General features: G+C 37.8%; 9 protein-coding genes across 9 annotated transcripts; 6 read left to right on the top strand and 3 right to left on the bottom strand.

Moving 5' to 3' along the window:
• Positions 1-1119: 1119 nt before the first annotated feature.
• On the top strand, positions 1120-1759 carry CBG16569 (the record flags this gene model as incomplete). The annotated part of the gene is made up of 3 exons (XM_002641837.2): positions 1120-1275; positions 1324-1490; positions 1540-1759. The coding sequence occupies 3 exons, from the start codon at positions 1120-1122 to the stop codon at positions 1757-1759; spliced, it is 543 nt and encodes a 180-aa protein (XP_002641883.2).
• A 245-nt stretch (positions 1760-2004) lies between these two features.
• On the bottom strand, positions 2005-3577 carry Cbr-bath-41 (the record flags this gene model as incomplete). The annotated part of the gene is made up of 8 exons (XM_045244035.1): positions 2005-2133; positions 2182-2353; positions 2402-2696; positions 2736-2931; positions 2974-3125; positions 3173-3273; positions 3319-3474; positions 3519-3577. 8 exons carry the CDS (start codon positions 3575-3577, stop codon positions 2005-2007), a joined length of 1260 nt encoding a protein of 419 aa, XP_045096004.1.
• A 1009-nt stretch (positions 3578-4586) lies between these two features.
• On the top strand, positions 4587-5192 carry CBG16567 (the record flags this gene model as incomplete). The annotated part of the gene is made up of 3 exons (XM_002641835.2): positions 4587-4616; positions 4662-4786; positions 4835-5192. 3 exons carry the CDS (start codon positions 4587-4589, stop codon positions 5190-5192), a joined length of 513 nt encoding a protein of 170 aa, XP_002641881.2.
• Positions 5193-5361: 169 nt separating this feature from the next.
• Positions 5362-7178, top strand: CBG16566 (the record flags this gene model as incomplete). The annotated part of the gene is made up of 7 exons (XM_045244034.1): positions 5362-5736; positions 5785-6048; positions 6093-6257; positions 6302-6491; positions 6540-6610; positions 6655-7094; positions 7142-7178. The coding sequence occupies 7 exons, from the start codon at positions 5362-5364 to the stop codon at positions 7176-7178; spliced, it is 1542 nt and encodes a 513-aa protein (XP_045096003.1).
• A 258-nt stretch (positions 7179-7436) lies between these two features.
• On the top strand, positions 7437-9109 carry CBG16565 (the record flags this gene model as incomplete). The annotated part of the gene is made up of 6 exons (XM_002641833.1): positions 7437-7529; positions 7603-7695; positions 7740-8111; positions 8177-8383; positions 8433-8581; positions 8884-9109. 6 exons carry the CDS (start codon positions 7437-7439, stop codon positions 9107-9109), a joined length of 1140 nt encoding a protein of 379 aa, XP_002641879.1.
• A 250-nt stretch (positions 9110-9359) lies between these two features.
• Positions 9360-10576, bottom strand: CBG16564 (the record flags this gene model as incomplete). Its single annotated transcript, XM_002641832.1, has 3 exons — positions 9360-9591; positions 9639-9890; positions 10485-10576. 3 exons carry the CDS (start codon positions 10574-10576, stop codon positions 9360-9362), a joined length of 576 nt encoding a protein of 191 aa, XP_002641878.1.
• Positions 10577-13076: 2500 nt separating this feature from the next.
• On the top strand, positions 13077-14676 carry Cbr-odr-4 (the record flags this gene model as incomplete). The annotated part of the gene is made up of 6 exons (XM_045244031.1): positions 13077-13298; positions 13345-13575; positions 13622-13973; positions 14024-14168; positions 14229-14431; positions 14477-14676. The coding sequence occupies 6 exons, from the start codon at positions 13077-13079 to the stop codon at positions 14674-14676; spliced, it is 1353 nt and encodes a 450-aa protein (XP_045096002.1).
• A 203-nt stretch (positions 14677-14879) lies between these two features.
• Positions 14880-15359, bottom strand: CBG16562 (the record flags this gene model as incomplete). Its single annotated transcript, XM_002641830.1, has 2 exons — positions 14880-14961; positions 15010-15359. 2 exons carry the CDS (start codon positions 15357-15359, stop codon positions 14880-14882), a joined length of 432 nt encoding a protein of 143 aa, XP_002641876.1.
• Positions 15360-16508: 1149 nt separating this feature from the next.
• CBG25931 lies at positions 16509-16948 on the top strand (the record flags this gene model as incomplete). The annotated part of the gene is made up of 2 exons (XM_045244030.1): positions 16509-16525; positions 16576-16948. 2 exons carry the CDS (start codon positions 16509-16511, stop codon positions 16946-16948), a joined length of 390 nt encoding a protein of 129 aa, XP_045099852.1.
• Positions 16949-22552: the final 5604 nt, after the last annotated feature.

Raw genomic sequence — 22552 nt, 5'->3', positions numbered from 1 at the left:
CCGACACCGATTGGCTCTTATCTGTTCTGTTCCATCGGAAGTTGCGACGCTTTCGCGGCTACTGTGGCTGTCGCCAGTTTCACTCAATTTCTTCTTCAATCGTCGTCGCTCAATATTCTTGTTTCTCCATCTATCTTTTCTTCTTTGTTGGCGTCTGCTGCCAAATTCTGATTCCCTGAAAATCATTGGTCATTGGTTTCATACGTCCAAATTTTTTCCACATCTACCCATGTCCATTAAATTATGCTTCTTTCTGGGCAATTAGAAAGTTGATAACTATGGAGCCCAAGTCAATATTTCTATTGGGTTTATTGATGTTTCGAGTTGGACGACTAATGAGAAATGAGAAACTTGCATGGAGTGCAGAATACGAATCAAAGTAAATTTTGAAATTATAGCTCTCAGAATTACAGTATCTCTTGTTTCAGGAAGTTCAAATCATATCATAATACGTCTCTATTTTTAACATTGCAATCAACGGGTCCAGAATTGGTAAGAAAGAAAATCTACTTTCATGTAACATGAAGATTTTCTAGACAAGATTATGTCAAAAGAGCTGGTGCGAAAAAGTGGACGACTTGTTCGTGATTCCACAGTATTATGTAAATTGGCAAAAACCAACTGAACCGTGGTTGATACACCATTTTTCGTGAGTTTTCGTTCAATTGCATTTTCTGGAGATTACAATTTTTGTCCGAGCCACTGGGAACAGCTAACCCATATTCATATTAAAATTCCTTGTGAACCGGGCCCTGTCATAGTTTCAATCAATGTTTAAGGATCAATTAAAAATATGATAGAACTTGACGAGTACTACAAATTGATACTATTCGAAAAACTGTATCTTGTCTATGACCAAAGTTATAAGCCATAAAGTTGCTAATCCGTTTCGTCTAAAACTTTCTTCATAGACAAAATACAGTTTTTCAAATAGTATCAATTTTAGTACTCGTCGAGTTCTACCATATCAGTTTTCCAAAAAGTATCATTTTGGAGTACTCGTCTTGTTCTATTATATTTCATTTAGTTGGTTCAAAAATATTGATTTCATAATAAATTATGGCAGGGCCAGCGAAGGCTTGGTATACAAGTAACTTCAGAATTTCGATTTTCAGAAAAATGATTCTCCACAGTCGCCGTCTCCCTCATCATGCCGAATGGTATATGTTTGCTTTTGATAATAACTATTTCTTTGTCGAGCGTCTAGTCAAAGAGTTATCTAAATTTGATTCGCATTTACCAATTTACACGATCCTCCGAGATTCGAGCACACGGGTGAGACAAATTCCCAGAAAAGAAGTTTAAAAAACTGTGAGTTTTCAGATTCCTCACAAACCGGTTCTTATTCTATCTCGTTTTGCTATGAACACATTTTATGATCTACAAGAAGAAAATTGCTCCGATGATGCAGAAAGTGTGGAGGAATGGTTGACGTCGTGCATATCGATCCCTCCGATCACTTTTTCAATTGATAAGAAAAAGAAGAGTCGGTATGTATTGATCATGAATGTTCTATTGGTAAAATTCAAATATTTCCAGAATCTTCGCCATAAACCGACACTTCCAAGTTGATGAAATGAAGTCAATGCCCATCGGATATCATGATGATAAAGAATACATCCATGGTCATTCGAAATCTCTTCTCTCTTTCACCAACCTCACAATTGACGACATGAAGCTGCTTTCAGTTTTTGTGGATAAAGTGCACGGAGGATCTAGGAATCGGATTAAAATAGAAAAGACGAAAAACTATTTGTAGGAACAAATTCATATTCATGGTTTTTAAAACAAGACTAAACGAAATGATGAACGAGATACATTAATAAATACTGATTGTTCGAAATGAATTCTTTTGTAAGAAACACATAATTCACATAGACAACCTCGGCTGGTTGGAGATGGTGAGATCGATCAGAGAGGATCGGTTAAAAAAAACTAAATAATAAAGCACAATAGTGATTTGGCAGAGTGAACACACGAATTTTAACACATTGAATTGATCTCTCAGTTGATGGTGATTCGATCAATGATACGTCGATCAAGGGTTCCAACTGGGTCATCGTAACTGGACCACGCATCTTCGACAATCTTGAGTGCCAGTTTTGGATTGACCTCCTTCATTTCGATATACGGCTAAATGTGATAGAGAGTAGAATACATTTTGGTAGATGATCTTCTTACCGCTGATTGCAGTACTTCTTTTTTATGAGTAGCAAACAGTTCAAGGAGACAATGATATGTGTCTTGAAGATTCAGCTCGTCAGCCATGCTGATTCGGGTTACCACATTTTCTGCTGTCACATTCCGACCAATCATATCCGCAATTTCATCTCGCATCGTGGGAATCATCAGTCTATGAAGAAAATTTAATATATTCAAAATTCGTCTTTTTTTTCCTAACCTATCCACTGCCGAAACAAGCTCTCTTGTCAGATGTTCCTCCTCCAGTGGACTGATTTCCGTTTTGATTTTGTAAAGATGACGTAGAACGACTTCAAGAGTTCCTGCAGAGATATCCTCAAACTTCACACGCTTCGAAGTGAATTCCAATGTGTTCTCGTTCCGAAGAAGAGCTCTGAAGTAGTCCGAGCGAGCAGAAAGGACAACCATGTGAGTCGGAAATTCGCGGCCACAAGAAGCGACGACTGTGAAGTCCGAGAAAGCTCCAGTATCGAGTGCGTCATGGAACCCTATGCCTATTAAGGATAGTTTAGTGTAGCTTACAGATCACATACCTTCATATGTGCTACTACTGATTCTGGATGATGACCTATCAGGAGTAGCTGATCCGCAGATAGATGCCATAGACTTGTTAAGTTTTCTTGAGTATGGACTGAACTGATTTGTGGTCCATGTGAGCGATTCTCCGAATATCGTCAGCTGGCAACCAATGGTCAGAACATCATTTGGGGTGTACACACCGGGAGAACTCTAGAAAAGTTTTAAAGATTCATGGCATTTCTTTTAGCTCACTTTGATTATATCCAAGGAGAAAAACTTGCTGGCAGTAACTATCCCACTGCGATTGATCGTGACCAAATTCTTGTTCAGATGGCAGCTTCTGGAACCATCAGCGGTTTCAACAGTAAAACTGACGCGAAATCGAAGGCGAGGGTTGGGGCATTCTGAAACATAGCTATAATCATACACTAAAAATAATCATTTTAATCACTGTTGATCAGCAGGAATAGCGACAAATAGCCAGCAGTGTCTTCGTCTTTTCCGTTTGGAAAAAGCTTCATAACGAATTCGTAATCACTGTCGCCGAATTTTCTGAGGTCAAACATCCATTGTTTATAGTTTATAACTGTATCTTACGGAGCCAACATATATTCTCCATGCTGGTGAAGTTCCAACTGCACAGTAAAGGTTTCCACAGACCAGTAGTTTGAAAAGTTTCTTTGGGTCATTCTCGTCGAACAGCTTGATACGATACTAGGAGCACGGCCAGACGGAACTCTTTGGACTGGTGATCTGTAACATGAAAATCGAAGTTTGTCAAGAATCCTTGTTCCTACCTGGATGTATTTGGAATATCTTGATTTTGCTCTTGATTCTGAGGATTGTTACCATCCATTCTGCGCAAAAGAAGTTTTTGAGGCAATTTGAATATTCAAGGACACGATTTTTTCTTATGGGGTTATTCAGGGAGTCGGCAAAAAAGAAAAAAAAACTCCGCGAAAACTCGGAGAGTGTTCCAATCTGGCTGAAACTTCGGGGAAAACTGGAGAAAACTATAGAAAACATTTTGCCAAAGTTTGGGGTCAAAATATCAACTTTGAAAATTTGTCTGAAGTTCCAGATGTTTTCTATAGTTTTCTCCAGTTTTCCCCAAAGTTTCAGCCAGATTGGAACACTCTCCGAGTTTTCGCGGAGTTTTTTTTCCTTTTTTACCGACTCCCTGAATAACCCCATTAGTAATCACAAGGCTTTGCAAAAATATCACAAGAAGAGCCCAAGTTTTCTCTCTACAGTACACTTGGCTTCAATATCGTGTTGAGACCCAAGTCATTTAACAAATTACGGTCATCCACAGGAAAAAGTTCCGGGGAAACGAAAAATTTTTCTTGGATTTGAGAAGCCTCGTCAATATTCTGAATTAATGTCATGGCACTCTTTTCCTGGAAAAAAGTCTAAGGAAGGGGCATTTTATTATTCGGTACATTTTTTGAAATTCTGATAAACGGGAAAAAAGGGGGTACGACGAATTCGAACGTTTTCAAATTCAACAGAGCGCGCATGAAAAATGCTGCCCAGTTATTAAACAACTAGAAAACTGAAAATTTTCCATCAAAAAATTTGAAACGAATGAAACGAGCTTCAAACCTTCACAAATGCGACTGCGTTCGGGGGGAACTAGATTTCACAACGACACTCCGTTATAACGCGCAAATGAGAAGCGCCGCTGCACTCGATTTCTTTCGTTTTCAAACGATTTTTTCGCGGCGAACATCCTTTCCCACTATAACTAAATACCGTTTTTCAATTAAAAATATTTTTTTAGAAAAAAAATTTAAATTATGCCAAGAGATGATCCGATCACTGAAGAGGAGCGTCGTGCCAACTCCGCGACGGATTTGATTCGAATGAGACTGGAAAGGCTGCAACAGAACATTGTAAGATAATATTTCTCTTAATTTCCAGTAATGGATATTTTTCAGGAAAAGCCAGCCCCTATTCCAACGAAGAAAGAGACTCTGCGAGCTCCAAAAGCTCCTTTAGAGTTTGTGCGCAACGTTGTTGGATCATCAGCTGCCGCTGGTAGTGCTGAGTTTCACATCTATAGGTAAGAAATCATCGGCGAGTGCAAAAAATCAATGTCTTCTGTTTTAAGAAATAATCGTCGAAAAGAACAAAACCGCTTGGATTACATCGATGCAGTGGCCAAGAAAGAAGAGTTGGATGAAGCTTATAGAGTGAAAGTTAATGAACAACAAATGAAAGAAGATTCGAAAACTGCAAAAAAGCGAGCAAAGCGATCGAGGCAGAAGGCTAATGCGAAAAAGAGGAAGATGGCAAAGAAAACGGATGACTCTGACGACAGCAGCTCCTCTGATGATTCCGATGACGACTCGGATTCAGAAGCAGAAGAAGATACCGAAAAGAAAGCAAGTACAGAAGAAGATTCAGGAAAAAGAGACGATGCAGAGGAAAGAACTTTCGAGAGAAGCTTCCACCCAAGAAGCTGGTGAATCTGTGTGAACTCTGCTAATTTTTTATCTGTACAACATGAAGTTTCCAATCATTTATCTTTGAAAAAATTGTTTTTTTTTTGTTGGTTTTTTACCGAATCATAATATTTTAACTTTTTTTGATGTATTGATTTGAGACACCCTTTTCAGGAAATAGGATATAGTTAGAATGCCGTCTATATGGGGGTATATTTTCGGCCCTCGGCTCTACGGAATTTTCGCAGAACCTGATCGTCAAGAATCGAATCTCGAAACTCTTGGAAATACAGTTATTTCATTCTCTTCAGGTATGAATGTACGCGAGGTTTTGTTTTTGAAAATATTACATTTAGGACTCTATTATGTTGCAACTTCTCTCGCATTCGGACCTCTCATTGTTATCTACTTGTATGGAAGAGACTGGCTTACTCCTGTTGGAGCCATGACGATTTTGAAATATGCCGTGTGGATGACGATGATTGGTTTTGGAGCCAGAGCGTTTGGAAGATATTTCGATGAAACATATTCCAGATTTCTTGATATTTGGCAAAATGAGAGTAATAAGGTGTCAGAAATCAAAGATCTCAAATACTAATTTATCTTCTTGTAACAGAAAGATGATAATAATCACACAGCTTTGAAAAAATACGACTTTGAGCTGTTGAATGTGACACCTGATTATGAAGCTCGCTCAAACCCAGAATTATGGCATTTGATCCCCGATGCATCAGATGCCGGAACATTCACTCGTGGACTTGCTAGCTGGGCAGTCCATGCTTTTGGAAGACACCTTATTTATCCGGGATCAGTTTCCTTCCTAAAGTATATAATGAGATCTAGTCTTAACAATGCTAGGAAGCTTATGGTTCAAAACAAGGTATTTTTCGTGCTTCCCTACAAAACTAAGCTTTTGTGTTACAGGAAGGAAAGCGTGTTTGGATCAAAACATCTGAAGGAGACGTTATCGATGCGATGTTTATCCGAGGAAATGCAAATTTGTCCCAAAATTTGGTATTGTGCTTTGAAGGAAATGCAGGATTTTACGAGATTGGAGTTATGCATGCACCAGCTCAGTTGGGATACACTGTAAATTTCCATTTTTCGAGATTTGATCTTATTTTTTTCTTCAGACACTCGGCTTCAACATTCCAGGCTTCGGCGAGAGCACAGGGCTCCCATACGCTAAAAAAACTTTGGCTGCTGCGGACGCTGTCATGCAGTACTCAATCGAGGTTCTTGGATACCGCCCTGAAAACATTGTTCTTTTTGGATGGTCGATTGGAGGATTTCCTGTTGCTTGGCTGGCTTCCAACTATCGAAGTGAGCTAGATGAAAAGTTTGAAATATTCAATCTGGTATCAATTTCAGATGTGAAAGCGGTTGTTCTGGATGCCACCTTCGATGACTTGCTGCCATTGGCTCTGTTCCGAATGCCCGGAGTAAGAAATAATGAATGGTAAACTTAAAATATGTATTTTTGCAGTTCTTCGCATCAGTTGTGGAGTTCGCCATTCGAAATCACATGAATCTTCAAGTGGACAAACTCGTAATACTTTCGCAATTAAACAACGAAATGAACCGTTTTTTCCAGCTTACTCGTTATAAAGGTCCCATTCGCCTTATTCGTCGTCTCCAAGAAGAAATTTTGACAACTTCAGCCGATGACCAACCTGAAAGTATTCGTAGATCAACTAACAGAATCAACTGGCTTCTGAAATCAATAATCAGAGACCGTCATTCTGAGCTCATTCGCAATTTGGAGCCTCAAGTTGACAGATGGCTTGATATGTCTCCAGCTGAACGTCTGATGCAAACCGGAGTCAGTCTTCGCGAAGAATCGCAGCAGAGAAAACGATTATTCGATGCTTGCAGTCACTACCTTGTTGATTTCGACGCGAATCATGTCACACCACTCGATCCTCAGTAAGAAATAATTTCCTGGCGATATTCAAAGAATAATATGATTTCAGGTACTTCAACATTCCAGAAGGCCGTGATACTTTTTAATATTATGAATCGCTTCCTTTGGTATTCTCAACGTCGCGATTCATCAAAAAAGAGCTTCATGTTTCTCGCTTCTGTATTTATTTATACCAGAAATGTTTATTCTATTCGTGCAATATAACTGTGAATAAAAACCTAGTCTTTAAAATTGATATTGTATCATTTCCTAAATTCAAACCTGGTTTTCCGATTCCATTACGTTTTTTTTTCTATTCAATTCTTTTTTTTTTGAAAAACTCCGTTTTATCGTATTTTCAGGTAATGTCATTTATCACAGCTTTCGGAGATCGGGTGTTTGTGGCTTCTGGTGATTTAATCCGTACTTTCCGTATTGGAGACGATGAAGGGATGACTGTAAGTGTTTCTTTCGAGTCTCCGTTATATTTTCAGAGGGCGAGAACATGTTTTCTATTAGAACCAGTTTCAGCCGCTCATCAGCTGGTCGGAACTCAATCCAGAACGCATTCAGAAGCCGAGTTTCGAAGCTGAGAAAGATTTGAAAGCTGTTGATAAGCGAGTGGTATGATGGGCTGTTTCTTCTTTTAATTAATATTTCATTTCCAGATTCTTTGCTTGGCACATTCTAACATGATTGCTGCTCATGGCCGTCGTCTCGTTGCCGTTGGAACGAACGAGAAGCAAATTCACGTCTTTGAGTACTTCATTGACAATAATTACAAAATTGTGAAAGCGGAGCACATCGTCACATCTGTTGTTCCAAAAGCTCCAACAGCTATCGTATTCGACAGAGAAGACGCTTACGTTGTGGTCGGCGATCGCTCCGGAGATGTTCATCGTTTTTCAGTTCTGAACGGAAGTGCTATTGAGATGGCTGGAGCTATTTCTATGATTCTCGACGTGGCATTCAGTCCTGATGGAAAGCGACTCTTAATGGCTGATCGAGACGAGAAAGTGAGAGCAATGCGTTATCCATCGGTATGAGTGATCCCTAGAGTTCCTTGGAATTTCCTCGAAAACTGAGAAACGGTTTTGATTTTCAGACCTACGTCATCGATGCGTATTGCCTTGGACACACCGAATACGTTAAGACTCTGGCTATTCAAGACAATGATACAGTTTGGAGCTCTGGCGGGGATAAGAACTTGCACATGTGGAGTATTACGAACTGCTCGAAACCTCGCCGCACTATTGATCTATCAGAATGGGATGCACCGGTTAGGAAAATTTCAATAAATGTGGCACACAAGGTATTCACAAAGTTTCGAATATATTTCTAATAGGAAGAAAAAATTTCAGAAGATTGCCGTTCTCTTTGAGAAGAAAGATAAAATGATCGTAGTTGATTTGGAAACTGATCCAGCTGCTACACAATCTGTGACCATTCTCAATGAATCCGAATGCCTTGATGTCACTTCCACTGGACACTATTTCATTGTTTTGGGAAGGTAGGTAGAACATTCTTTCACTCATCAAGTCAAGTTGATCTCCATGTTGCTATTTTTACATCCAATGCTTGTTGTTCAGTTCCAAAGGTCCATTTAGCCGGATAACACTAGTGATATGAAAACCCCATTTAGAAACAGTGTAATATTATCTGGAGACGCAGATATCTTTCGGAACAAATCGACTGCTCTCCCGAGACACCGTGGTTTGATTTATTGTGGTTTTTTTCTTGCTCGGAAAAGATAGATTGAAAGATATCGAGGCACTCGGAAAAATAGAAAATAGAAGATCTATGATGTTTCAGATCTACCATCACTGTCATCAACTTGCTCACAATGCTACAAGCTACGTTCCCTATCGATGACGAACTAAACGCCGTCTTGAGTGCCACCAAAGACGCTGTCGACAACCTATTCAAGAATGTGACTCATAACAACCAATTAGAGTATGAGAAGAGGAAGGCAGAGAAGTTCGAGCAAATCGAACAAAAGCGCAGAAGACTGAACAACCAGGAGCCATCGACATCTTGAATCAATGTTTTCAAATTTCTATTATTTTCTACTTTATTGTTATCAATTGTTGACTGATTGCCCCATTTGTTGCTTTTATGATTTTCCGATTCATACCACTCGCCCCTTTCAACATGTTCCAAACATTTTTTAGAATTTTATTTTACAAAATTTTCATTATAAAATTACATATATTAACACGTTGAACGAAATAGAGATTGAACTGAAAAGACACGAGGGCGTTAGCTAGGAAAGACTTGATTTTGAGGGGTCAATGAGTTAGATAATATAAAAATGCGATAAATGTGGAGACAAAGCTGAATTTAACGATGGAGGAACTGGTGGATTTCAAGTGTAGAGCCAGTCTTTTCTGAGCAGTTGCACGGCAGCAAAAACGAGAGTTTCCATTGAGCAGTTGGAAGTGACGGGCTTTGTCAGAATACCGATGACGAACACTATTGGAATGACGATTCTTGTGGTCACGACGATCCATGCTCCAGTATCTGAAGATCATTCGGTTCGATATTTTCGAAATTTATAAAATATTTACCTGACAAACTTCTGAGCAACAGAGCTCAACTGGTAGTATGATTTACATCCGCTAAATGCATGCATTCCCAGAATAGAGCATAGTCGTTCTTGTTGGCAGAAGCAACTTTTAATAGTTCGGTCCATTTTGAAAGCCTGATCGTAGAATCTGATGTACTTCGACTCGCAACCACCTCCACAGTTGTATGGATTACAGTCTCCATCGATTGGTCCTTTACACCATTTTGAATTGTATTCGTATTTCCTTGGTTGGCTGAAACAATACCGTTCAAAGGTCAATGCAAGTGTAACCGGATCTGAGATTGTCAACTACGATATCCCTGATATTTTACACTTTTTTTGCTACAACTCTCCCACTTTTTTCTCATTTTCCCAACACACTCATCGACCTTTTTGGAATCCCTAAATGTAACATTTTATTTAGTTGCGAGTGTGATCATCACATCTGGTTGACGGCAAGCGGGGGAGACCGAAAGACCGCCCGTATCGCTTGAAAAAAAGAGGAAGAGATCTTGACGGTCATTATGAGATCGTTGAGCCAAAGTTCTGGGGAAAAGCATTTTAATGGACACTTTGAAAGCTATAAATAAATTTATCCTTTTTTCAAAAATGTCAAGGTTTTCATGTGAAGTGTCAATCAGAGTTATCAGTTGAAATAAGCTTTCTTCTTTTATGTCCAATGTTTGGAATGACGTATTTGTATAACTGAATTTCAAGTTTACTTCTGACTGCAAAAGGTTGTTGGTCAGCGACCTCAAAGTGTTTCGGACTACAGTAATCTTGTCTTTAAGATCTTTTTATTACCACCAAAACATGAATTCAAAAGTCTGAATTCATTAAACAGTACCTGGACAAACTGTTTGAAGATGTTTCAACTATTTCCAACTGCTTGAAAAGTAATACCAAAGTGAGAAGTAGGTTCCTGATTGATAGTGTCATCAGTAGTTGTTGATCTCTGAAGATTAAATGATACTGATAAGAAAAAAGAGCAAGGGAGTGAAATGAAGATGGGGGACTCCAAGGAAGACGAAGAAGCTTGACAACTGACACTGGTCAGAATCTTACGGGACAAACGAGAAGAGATGGGCACAGGAAACATTGGAAACAATTTTTCCCTGCATTTTCTTCTCTGATCCTCGTGCTCTATCATTTTGAGACTCCGCCCTATTCCATTCGATCGGAAGAAGAAAACAACTGTGTAATCATGGGATCGGGGATAAAAAGTATTGAGCCCACTTTCGAAGATTGGATTTTAAGAGAATCAGTCAAAAAGTGGTCAGAAAGGGCCTAGGGTACAGTTTTGCAAATACTTCATACAAGGCTCTTTGACTCAATATTTCATAGATCGAAAAAAATCGGAAAATTAAAATTTTTGACTGTGGAAAAATTGACCGAAAATCGAGATAAAACAACTGTAAAATTGAATTATTTTTTTGGTTACGGTAGTGGCTGTTATGGCACCTCTGGCCGCGGCCACCGGCGTTTCTTTCCCACAACACTGATTTTTTTGTACCAGAATAATAGCTGTACATTTCAGAAACAATTGTATCATTTATTAAGATGATTTCAGAAAAAAAAACTCAATTTTTAGTCTAAATGATTTTATTCGTTGATCGGAATTCAACCTGTTTCGTTGGAACCTAAAAAATTGAAATTCCATTTTCATACCTTACCAATTAAACACCTGGAAAACCTGCAAATTTCCCTCACAACTCTGCATCATGATGAACACTATCTTTAAAGCTCTTTGGAAATCCAATAAAAATGAATGACGTCATTGGCCAAAGTGTTAATCTTTTTCAATCCCCGTTGGCAATTTTCTCAAAATGGAAAGTGGAAACTAAAACTAATTTCAGGTTGTGGGCAAGCTGTAATTTCATATTCACCTGCTGTTTCTCGACACACTCTTAAATACTTTCATTTTGAAATTGTGTGCTCGAGAACAAACTTGTTTCACTTCTCCGTTTTTTTTTTCAGAATTTTTTTCTCTTTTGATTGATGGCTCCCTTTTTTAATAGCTGTATAATCTGTTAATAGTTAGTGTCTTCTTATCAATAGGATTAAAATTTATCAAAGATTTACCATTTTTCCAAGGATCATAAAACACATCTGGAAAGTGACTGAACAAAATAATTAACCAGGGAATCCGAAAAATCCCTATCCCGGGTCTTCATGGAGTTGACCGAAGTATGTTCTGACTTCCCTGTTTCGCCTCAGAAAGGGCCTACTAGGAAGATGAGAAATTGAAAATCTTGTGAACTACTTTTTGAATGTTCCCTGATTCTGTTTTTTTGAAATTTCGGAAAGATTTGTTTTCAGATGGCAAAAAATAGAAGAAAGTCCAAGACGTCGTCGTCACATCCGGAGTTCCATCACCACCATGCGCATCATCAACACAAGATGACGCACAAGCAAGAATACACAGGACCAAGTGAATTTGATTTAAAATTTCTTGAACATTTGAGTTTTTCTTTTGAAATCATGTTTTCTAATCTTTGATGTGTCCTGGGTACTGTAGCATACAGTAAAACTCTAAATAGCAAAGGATCTGAGAAATTTGAATCAGAAAAAGTAATTAAATGTGTTTAAAAATTATTTTTTGAAGATGTTTCAGTTCTGTTACTCAAATACCCTGTAAATTCTACTTGAAACTGTATTTTCACACGGGTCCTTTTAGTAGGTTGGAAAGTGCGCTCCGCTGTTCAGCCAACAAATTTTTTTTGCAATTTATTTTTTTAATCGTTTAATTCATCTTTTTCCCTGTTTCCGATACTTTTCTTTCAAAAAAATCGTATAAAATTTAGTATAGGCCAGTAAAATCGTTATCAAAATCAATCAAGTGTCATTTTATGAGATTTTTGCCTTTTGAAAAAAAAATTGCTGAAAATAAAAAATTGCTGAAAAAAAAATCGCAGAAAATTGCTATTGATACTTTAATTAAAACAGTTTGCTAATTAAATTATTCACTTTTCTATTTTTAGACATAATTTTTTTCAAATCGAATCTAATTCAGTCAAGTATTAATCCATATTCCTTTTTGTAATGCGATAAGCTTCTATTCCCAATAAGATAACAATGAAAGCGACTTCCGGACAAATATTAACAAGAAATGATCACAATTCGCGTTCTCTTTCTATGGCGCACCCCGTAGAGACTCCGGTTATGTGCTCCAGCTTCTTATAACTTCTCTCTTACTCTCTTTTCTTGAGTATTCATCGCCATGGTTACTCTTTTTCTTGTTTGCTCGGCAGCAGTTGGCTTATCACCACCACAAACGTATATTATTCAAACAGAAGTGAGCTAGTATACGTAGGTTACTTGAAGCACACCGCCAGCATATGATATTTGACTTTACTGAGCTGATATATTCCTAAACAAGGGCACTGTCCTCGATCTAAATCCCTGATATTCCTTCAATCATCAATAGACGTGAATAAAAATGGCTTCAGCTCTTGCAATTCCGGTTACAGAGCTAATGATTCTGTTCGATGTTCAACTGCAGGAGTGGGTGACAAAATCTTCGAAAAACCACGAATTCGTGCAGTCGGATAAAGGTATTCCGGCATCAGCCTATTTCCTTCTCGGATCATTCTGCTCTGATGGCGATATCCATGTAGCTTACGCATCCAAGTGTCCAGTGCATTCAAGTGCGTTGGAAGAAGTAAGTTTGGAAATTCTTCGTGCTTCATTCATTAAAAAAATTTAAGAATGCTCCCGAAAAGGCAAAAATGTTAGATGACGATTGGATGGCAGATCATGCGGAAAGGCTGCTCCGAATGCTCCCTGGTGGCATCCATGTCGTCGGTGTAGCTTGGTTCTCAGACAAAGCTACGTTCCAGCAAAGAAAACCCCATATTCACAAGACATTGGGACGGATTCAGAAGATGAACAATCAAATTACAACTGCAAATATCGATGACTCGATTTCCGATCATTTGGTAATTAAAGTTTTACTTTTGCAAAAATTAAATATTTATTTTTCAGATAACCGTCTTCTTCGAAACTCCTTCCACCACTCCAGTTGGAGCTGTCATTAATCTTGCAAATAGAGGAATCGAGAGTGTTCAAAAAGTCCAATTCCAAAAGCTCGAATGGATTTCTTTGGTGACAAACGCATCAGCCCGCATTGTTCATAACGTTCCCGTGGAGGTTGGAAAACCAACCGACTTCTACTCCGATCTGATGGTTGCAACGAAAAACTTTGTGACCAACTTGTTCCAATGCGAATACACACTTCTGGATGGAGAAATTCGCGACGACAAGGAACCGTTGATAAAGGATATCAAGAAGAATAAGAAGACGACTATTGAGGCTACGCTTTTCTTGAATCCATTGGGTATGATTGTTCTTAACTTTCTCTCGATGCAATAACTTAAAATCTTACAGATAATCGTGAAGCAGGAGCAACAGACGACATTGCATCGAATATGCATGAGGTTCTCTTTGACATTGAAGTCCGTGCAGCAGTGCCGATCCGATCGACAGTGAAGGACGCAATCCGTGCTATCAAACATCATTTGGTCCGTAATGTGTTTGCGAGAGTTGGTAAGTGCTCAGAATCAAGAAAATTTAAAAATCCCTAATTTTTCAGAACTCCACTACGAGTCCATGGAAGTGGTCGAGGAAGAAAGATCACCAAAGGCTGGGATCACAGTTCATCAACTTCCAAGACCAGCAACCACTGTTCTTTATACACTCCCGCTATTCTGATCAATGATTTCCTCTTTGAAGCCGATAACGTTGAAGACGCGCAAAAGAATTTCGACGATATGATGGACTTGCAAACGAGCATTGGTGAGTGATCCTAATTTCGACTGATATATAGTCATTTGTTCTCAGAGCATGTTGATGAAGGATGGGAACGTGCGTTGACTCCTGAAGAGATGGAATCAGTGCGAACACCAATCGAAGATCTTCATTTCGTGGATTACGATGGATCGAGCGATTCCTGGTGTACTACGAAAACTCTTCTTATCACAATTGCCATGATTATCGGAATTTTAGCTTCTATCATTTATTTCACCGTTGCCCATTCTTGAGATGTTTCATGTTTACGAAATTGTGCATTTTGCACCACCTTCTCCATGCCATTGCATATTTTCAAGTATTTATTTTTTCGTTTTTTCTCTCATCTGTACTGTGATAATACGATTTATTGTATGGCCCCCAAGAAAGTTTAAAATATGTTAACCATAAGAGATTGTAAACGACTCCTTCCCAAAAAATTTAATAAAGTTGAGTGTTAGATGTGGGATGTTTGTCCGTTGCAACGAATGGTAGCTCCTGTGACGAAGGAACTGAGGTCTTTGGCAGATTGGGCAAAGCTGGAAGAAAACATATGAGACTACCATTTTTTTTGAAAGGAAACTTACAGCTGAGCAATTCCACAATCGGCATCAGTGAACATGTATTTGAGAACACTTGCTCCTTCGAATCCAGTGGTCACTTGTCGATGGGCTTTGTCTAGAAGTTTTTGGTACTCCTCGGTGAGCTCGTTCTCGATTTTCGAGAATTCCACTTCACCAGCAGATGTCAAAGTTGTTTGAAGTTCAATGTGCACGATGGTGGATCCTCCCGCTGAACGACGTTTACGATCACCGGGGGGTTTGTGTGAAGAAGTATCCACAGTAGCTGGAGTCTCGGTGCTGTGCAAGTTGCCGCACATTTCAGCCATTCCAACGAAAGCAGCGAACAGAAGGAAGACATGGAAAGCAGCAGACATTGTTGAGTAGTGGAGAAGTTGAGAAACTTATGCTTTGAAGATTTTATTCAGCCCTTTTATACCAGTTCAAGTGTTGACTGACCATTTCACTTTTTATATGACTCTATTGTTAAGGTTGTTTGATATTAACACATTTACTGTAGTCGTCCTGATCAAATAGTACTACTGTTTGATGACACTAGGAAATTTGTTGGTTGGAAAAATGCAAATCATGTTGTGGTTTCTAAGAGATATTATTCTCGTACAGAAAAATCGGAGCTGTGGAAGAGATACTTCGGTAGGCCGAAGCTCCCACAACGAAAACTACGGTAGTTTATTTTTCGAATTTTTTCGCTCGTTTTTCGCCGAGTTTTCCGTTTTTTTTCTCAAAAAAATCGGAAAATAAAAATTTTCGACAATGAAAAAAAGACGGAAAAAATACGAAAATCGGGAAAATTAATCCAGAAAATTAAACTATTTTAGATTACTGTAGTTGTCTTCGGCCACGGCCACCGGCGTTTCTCTTCTAGCTCCGAATTTTCACACCAGAATAATAGCTGGAACAACTAAAAAAGTTAGATCACTAATTCTATCTGGTTAGAACTCTAAAAATTATTGAATCTGAAATGTCAGTATATAAAAATGTTCATCCTGAAGATGTCTCATATTCAATTAGCTCAGAATCTTATTCTTTCAGAAAATAGTGGAGATGCATGTGGAGACTTCACACAAATTGAATAATATTGGAAGTGACAAACACAAGATTTTCAGAAGTGTCTTCTTTTTCTTCGAAAAATTTTGCATCCAAAGCGGTGGCACCAAAGATGAGAACCGGGAGAATGAGAACTGCTTTCCCAATTTTTTGAGAAAAGCTGTTTCGCGTTCTTCAAAGCATCCTAAATTTTCCAAGAAACTTTTTTGAACTATCAATAGTAACAGTTCTTCTTTCGCCAATTCTTATTTTGTACGAATTCTTAGTTGTAGCAGTACTGATACGAGAAGTTCTCAAATGTATCATTCCCTTCTTCTCCGAGTTCTGATCCCTGGTACAACCTACAAATCTACTAGAGATTCCCTCGTTGCGTGGTTTTCTGATTTTTGGAGAAAAAATATATTTTATTTTCTCTTTTCTCAGCATTTGAGAGTATCAATTTGAGTCGGTGAGCAGCAATGGAAGTTTCGAGACAGTGAGTTCATAAATATCAATAATTTGTTTTTCACTAAAAATATATTTAAGCTGTGAAGAGAAACAGTACCACGAGTCCCGAGAGCAAATGGCGGCTCGGAAACAAAAACGTCGGGAGCTTAAGGATAAATTTGCAAAGGAACGAAAAGAGAGAAGAAGTGAAAAGGAACGGATCAAGTTGGAGGAAGGAAGAGGTCGGAATTATGAAACTCGGATGAAAAGGAAGAAAGAAGCGGAAAAAAGATTGGCAGTGCCCAAGAAAACTGAAATCTGGGAAGAGAAGATGGAGCAGCAGGAAGAGAATTTCAGACAATGGAAAATGTTACAACAAGAGGATTCCAGTAAAATTCAGAAAAAAGAAGAAGACGTCGAAGAAGGAAAAAAGAATGAAGAAGTGATGAAAAAGGATAATGTTCGAACTTAAACTTGACTTTTTACTTGCTATTTTTGAATGATGTGTGTAATATATTGAGGTTAATTAAAATATAAACATGAAAAGGATTACTGTAGGGGAAGATATTCGAAAATGGGGAAGGATTACTGTAAGGAAATTATTTAAAAAATTGAAAGGATTAATGAACGGGAAAAATGTTTGAAAATGAAATGGGTTACAGTAGGGGAAATCTTTCGAAAATTAAAAGGATTACTGTAGACTATAATCCGGACATGTTGTTCAGAGGATGAGGGGAGAAAATGAGGAAAACGCTCGGAAGTTCAGAATCTTGTAGAGCACCATGAATTCCTGTGTTCTTCATGGAGCCCTCAATAGACGAGTGCCAAAAAATTTCATGCAGAAAATTTCGAAAAGAACCAGTACTCGTTCAGGTTCCAGGATTTTGCACGATTCCGGGTACCCGGCTCACAGGATTTCACTCAGAATCTCAGAATCTGAAAATCTGAAAGTCTGACAATATGCAAATCTGAACATCTGAAAATCTCAGAATCTGAGAATCCCAAAATCACAAAAGCACAGAATCTCGGAATCTCAGTATTTCAGAATATCATAACCTGAAAATCTGAAAATCTAACAATCTCAAGCTCTCAGAGTCTCACAATCTCTAAATATCGTAATGTTAGAATTTCAGAATTTCCGAATTTCAGAAGCTCAGAACACCAATATCCCAGATCTGAGAATCTGAGAATCTCGAAATCTGAAAATCTCAGAATCTCACAGATTCCAATTCATATTTCTGCAACTTTCTCTCACTACCTTCAAAAAGTTCAAATGTTCAATATGTGGCTTTTTAACATTGCTTTTAATACCCGTTCAACTGGAAGCGATAAAATATTCTGAAAACAAAAAAAAGTTCATATTAGAAACAAAGAAGTATACATGTATATCCAATTATAGTTTCATGAAAGTTTTTTTTCCAGTAAATTTCGAAAAAAAAAATAGATTTAGAAATTTACTTCGAGTTGAACGATTACTAATTCATAAGATTTCTTCGTCGTCCCGTATGTTGCACGAGCGTAAAAAAGTTCTGCGTAGCCAGTTTTCTGCGTTTTTCGATGTTTGTCAACACATACTCCGACCCGTCCGTTCGTTTCCTATCCTTCAAGTTGAAAAATTACTTTTGAAAACGTTCACCTTAAATTATGACTCTGAAAAAAGTAAGGAACAAACAATAAGAGCATCCAAATAAAAACAGTGATGCCTAGAAAAAGAGCAACATATAAGAAGTAGAAAAAGGGGGAAGCATCTAAAGTGTCTCCCAAGAATATCCATTTTCAGAAAGAGACGGGGGACCATCTTCTTATTCTTCTCGATTTTCATTCCAGTGGTGAAATGACGGAAGAGAGAACAAAAAGAAGAATGTTTGCTCTTATTTACGTTATTATTTTTTTTGTTTAGTTATTTTTTCTGGCTCTTCTTTTGCCCTTCTTGCACTCATAAAGTTGAGGAACGAGAAAGTGAAATTCGAGTGAATTCGTCCGCAGCTAGGATTTTGATCCTTTCTTCCGAATTTTCGAAATTCTAGTATTTCAATCAGTTTACTACATACTTGTAAAATTCCGCCGCCAAAGCCCGGGCCTGGGGAAATTTTCAAGGCCCGAGCCCGGCCCGGAAGGCCCGGTATCAAAAATTCTGTATTTTTGAGCCAAATTTTGAGCTCTCAATATAATTTTCTCCATTTTTTTGTTTTTTGGATTGTTTGTCTGTTTGATCTAAAAAATTAGAAAAAACTCGAACAAAAATTTTTGATCGAAAAAAATCAAATAAGGGTCCCCTGTTATGTGTTTTTTGAAAATTTAAAAACTTGTGAAATGACGGGCCCGCCGGGCCTTCGAAATTCGGAAAAAAACCCGGCCCGGCCCGTTACAAGTATATTATACTAGAACTTCGGAATTTCGAAAAAAAAGTATAATTAAATATACAGAGAATATATATAAAACTTGAAAGAGAAGAGTCCACTGACCCCAAACTTTGACCCAATCAGCTAGATTCCTGTCAAAGATATAAGAAAATTGTCAACGAATTAATTGTTTATCATAATACAGTGCGTCCAATAATGATAAGCCACCCCCTGTTTTTGACAATAACTCGAGAACGAAAAAAGATATTAAAAAACTGTAAACGCCATCCGTCTTAAAATCGAAGAATATTTTAAGACAAATTTCATTGGTTTGATCCGTGCGGTGAAAGTAGGTCAACTGGAAAATGTGTGGATGTCAACCGTCCAAAAATGATAAGACACCTTTCGAAAATCGTTCATTTTTCGAGTTTTTGAGCAATTTAAAAAACGTTCAAGTACTAGAAAAAATGTCAAATTTTGTTTTTCATCATGTTCAGTGCTTTTGCATTTCATACATATCACATTTGATCTAGTTTGGAGGATTTTTGTGAGCCAACACGAGATTTTCAAAAAAATTCTCAAAAAGTTCTGAAAACTAATCAAATGATCTGAAAAATCCCCAGACACATGTTTTCTAATGATATTTTTTAGAATTATGAGGAAATAATTTCATTTTTCCTCATCTGGAACGTTTTCTGGAAAATTCGTATTGAGGTGTATTCAAATTGCACTGCAAAAGCGAGGAACGCCTGGTTGTTCTTCTGAAAATCGGTATGAACATTACAGTAACCTGCCACTCAATCAAGAATGAGATCCTCGGATGCTGCCAGAAATGTGTCCAACGTTTTTTGATACAGAATCATGCTATAGCTCAGGTAGTAACCCACGACGACATTGCGCCTCAATACGAATTTTCCAGAAAATGTTCCAGATGAGGAAAAATGAAATTATTGCATCATAATTTTGAGAAACATCATCAGAAAACATGTTTCTGGGGATTTCCCAGATCATTTGAGTAGTTTTCAGAACTTTTTGAGAATTTTTCTGAAAATCCGGTGTTGACTCCCAAAAATCCTCGAAACTAGGTCAAATGTGATATGTATGAAATGCAAAAACACTGAACATGATGAAAAACAAAATTTGACATATTTCCTAGTACTTGAGCGATTTTTAAATTGCTCAAAAACTCGAAAAATGAACGATTTTCGAAAGGTGTCTTATCATTTTTGGACGGTTGAAATCCACACATTTTCCAGTTGACTCACTTTCACCGCACGGACCAAACCATTAACGTTTGTCCTAAAATATTTTTCGATTTTAAGAGGCTTTTACAGTTTTTGAATATCTTTTTTCGTTCTCGAGTTATGGTCAAAAACGGGGGGTGTCTTATTATTATTGGACGCACCGTATCACAAACACTAAGCTCAAACTTGACAATGTGAGGGTCCTTCTATTACAGGTTTTACAGTAAATGGTGTATCCCTTGATTTTTGTGATCAGCAATTTTCGAAATAGCTATTTCGGAGATTACTGAAGGATCTCCTTTTTTCGTTATTCTGATTTTTTCTGAAAATTCTATATTCTGAAGTTTCCCGAGCTTTGTTCTTCTTTTTTTAACTTTCACAATTCATAGCTAACTGTTCTAGGGTTTTGTATTTATCATAATCATCACAAGCATGGTTAACCATTCAATCCAACATTTGACTTAAGCGCCTCTCGGTGTGCCAAGTAAAACATCGGAAGAAAGTGTTTTGAGCTCATAAAAAAGACATCGAAATTAATGAGATTTCACACATTGGTTTTGTCGGATTGGACCCGAGCATGTGTGTGTGTGTGGGGTATGTCAGTCTCATATCACTTAAATGTGTTCAACATTTGTCTTCATCTTCTGGCAAATTGGTGGTCCCCGCGTGTTTAGAAGAAACAAAAGTGTTTTGGGACAAAGAAAGAGAGAGAGAGAGAGAGAGAGAGAGAGAGAGAGAGAGAGAGAGAGAGAGAGAGAGAGAGAGAGAGAGAGAGAGAGAGAGAGAGAGAGAGAGAGAGAGAGAGAGGAGAGGATTCGAAATTTCTAATTGCGTGACAGAGTTTCTCTGGTTACTAAACACTTATTGCATAAGAACTTGAGACAGTTATTTGAACCCATAGACTTCTACTTCCCTTTAAATGCTCCCATAGTTCAAGCAACTAGGAAAGTCATTAATACCGTCAACACTCTAATAGACGGCCATCCCGAAACGTCTACTTTGAGCTCACATACCTGGTAAATATATCAGAAAGTAATCAACTGACAAAATGTTTATCATAACGTCGAAAATACTGTCAATTGACCACTTTTTGAAATTTTCTACTGGAAATGATATAGACGACCTCAAAGTTGATGGTTCGGGTGGCCTTTCATGTGAGTCTTCACGGTATTTGACTGAAAAATCCTTGAATCTCTCTCTCTCGACAATTTTCCAAACTACTCAAAATCATCACTCTGAAATGTTTCAATTTCGTATAGTCTTCCTAAAAGTGCAACGTCATTATCAATGTTCTATGTTCCCTCTTTTTCCATTTGTTCAGTTTTTTTTCTCTCCACTGTAATCCGACTCCTTTTGGGAATCCCTTCTTCTCTTTCTCTCTGCAAAAAAAAAAAAATGATCGACGGCCTTCTTCCAAATGTACAGTAATCCTTTTTTCTCTCATCTGAAGAATAAACAAATCATGCAACACTTGTTGCTTGAAGAACAACGAAGGTTACAATGTTTTTTTTTGTTGTATCTGGAGGCCCCACTCGAAAATTTGCGATAAATCTTAATTTCGTACTATTTGGGGCATCTGGAAAACGTTTGGAAATCCGTGATTGTAAACACTTCCTGCAAAAACTAAGAGACTTCCACATCTTGTGCACTTTTTTGTTGGGAGCATCTGGGAAAGTTTAGAGGGACTCGGTAGAATTATTAGTAGTCGAATGGAAGAACTATTCTTATTCTTCATGTACTCTGGATTCGTCAGTTCTTTGTGTTCTCTGATTGACAGCTTCCGGAAGATTATTTAAAGGAGGGGGAGTAGGAGATTTTTCGAAGTTTTTTTGGAGTTAGGTATGCATTCTGACGTAACAGTGTACAGTGTTTAGCGCCCACAAACTTCTCGATGGGCTTTTATGAGCGGAATTTTGGGAAATAATGTTTTTCATATCCCCCACCTTTAAGCTCGACTTCAAGTTTTCCCATTTTTATCCTACAGTACTCTATTGCACACCTTTCTCATATAAAGGAGCAACATTCTAAATAGAGCATGGAGTGTAGAAAATAAGAAAACATAGATGCAACAAAAAATAAAATGAAATCAGTTCACACATTCTTCAAACCTTCTTTACTCTCCTTTATCCCTCCCACCCCTTCTTTGCTTTTTGCGTTTTTTTTTCATGAAAAATCTATCTCTTGTTCATGTTTCCCCTACTCGAGAGATAAAATGGAATATCTTTAACTTGTTTTATGATTTTGTTTGTTCTTCTTCTTCTGAATCTTTTTGATCTCAATGAGTTGATTCTGATTTTATGCCTCTTCAAGATGCTTCATGGAAAACCGATGAATCCAAGCCATAAAATAGTTCCACATTCTCTCTTCTTCAGAATCCTCTTTTTTCTTTTCAAAAAACGAGGAATGTTTTCGTTGAAAAAAAAAAGAAAGAAAGGAGGATCCGTTGGGTCCCTTTTGACAGGTTTTGGCAACACATTACGAAAACCTTTG

Source organism: Caenorhabditis briggsae, assembly GCF_000004555.2.
Source record: "Caenorhabditis briggsae complete genome, chrIII, whole genome shotgun sequence".
In the NCBI taxonomy this organism is placed as follows: Eukaryota; Metazoa; Nematoda; class Chromadorea; order Rhabditida; family Rhabditidae; genus Caenorhabditis; species Caenorhabditis briggsae.
Note: the sequence above shows the minus strand (reverse complement) of the source record. Positions and strands in the feature narration are given on the sequence as shown.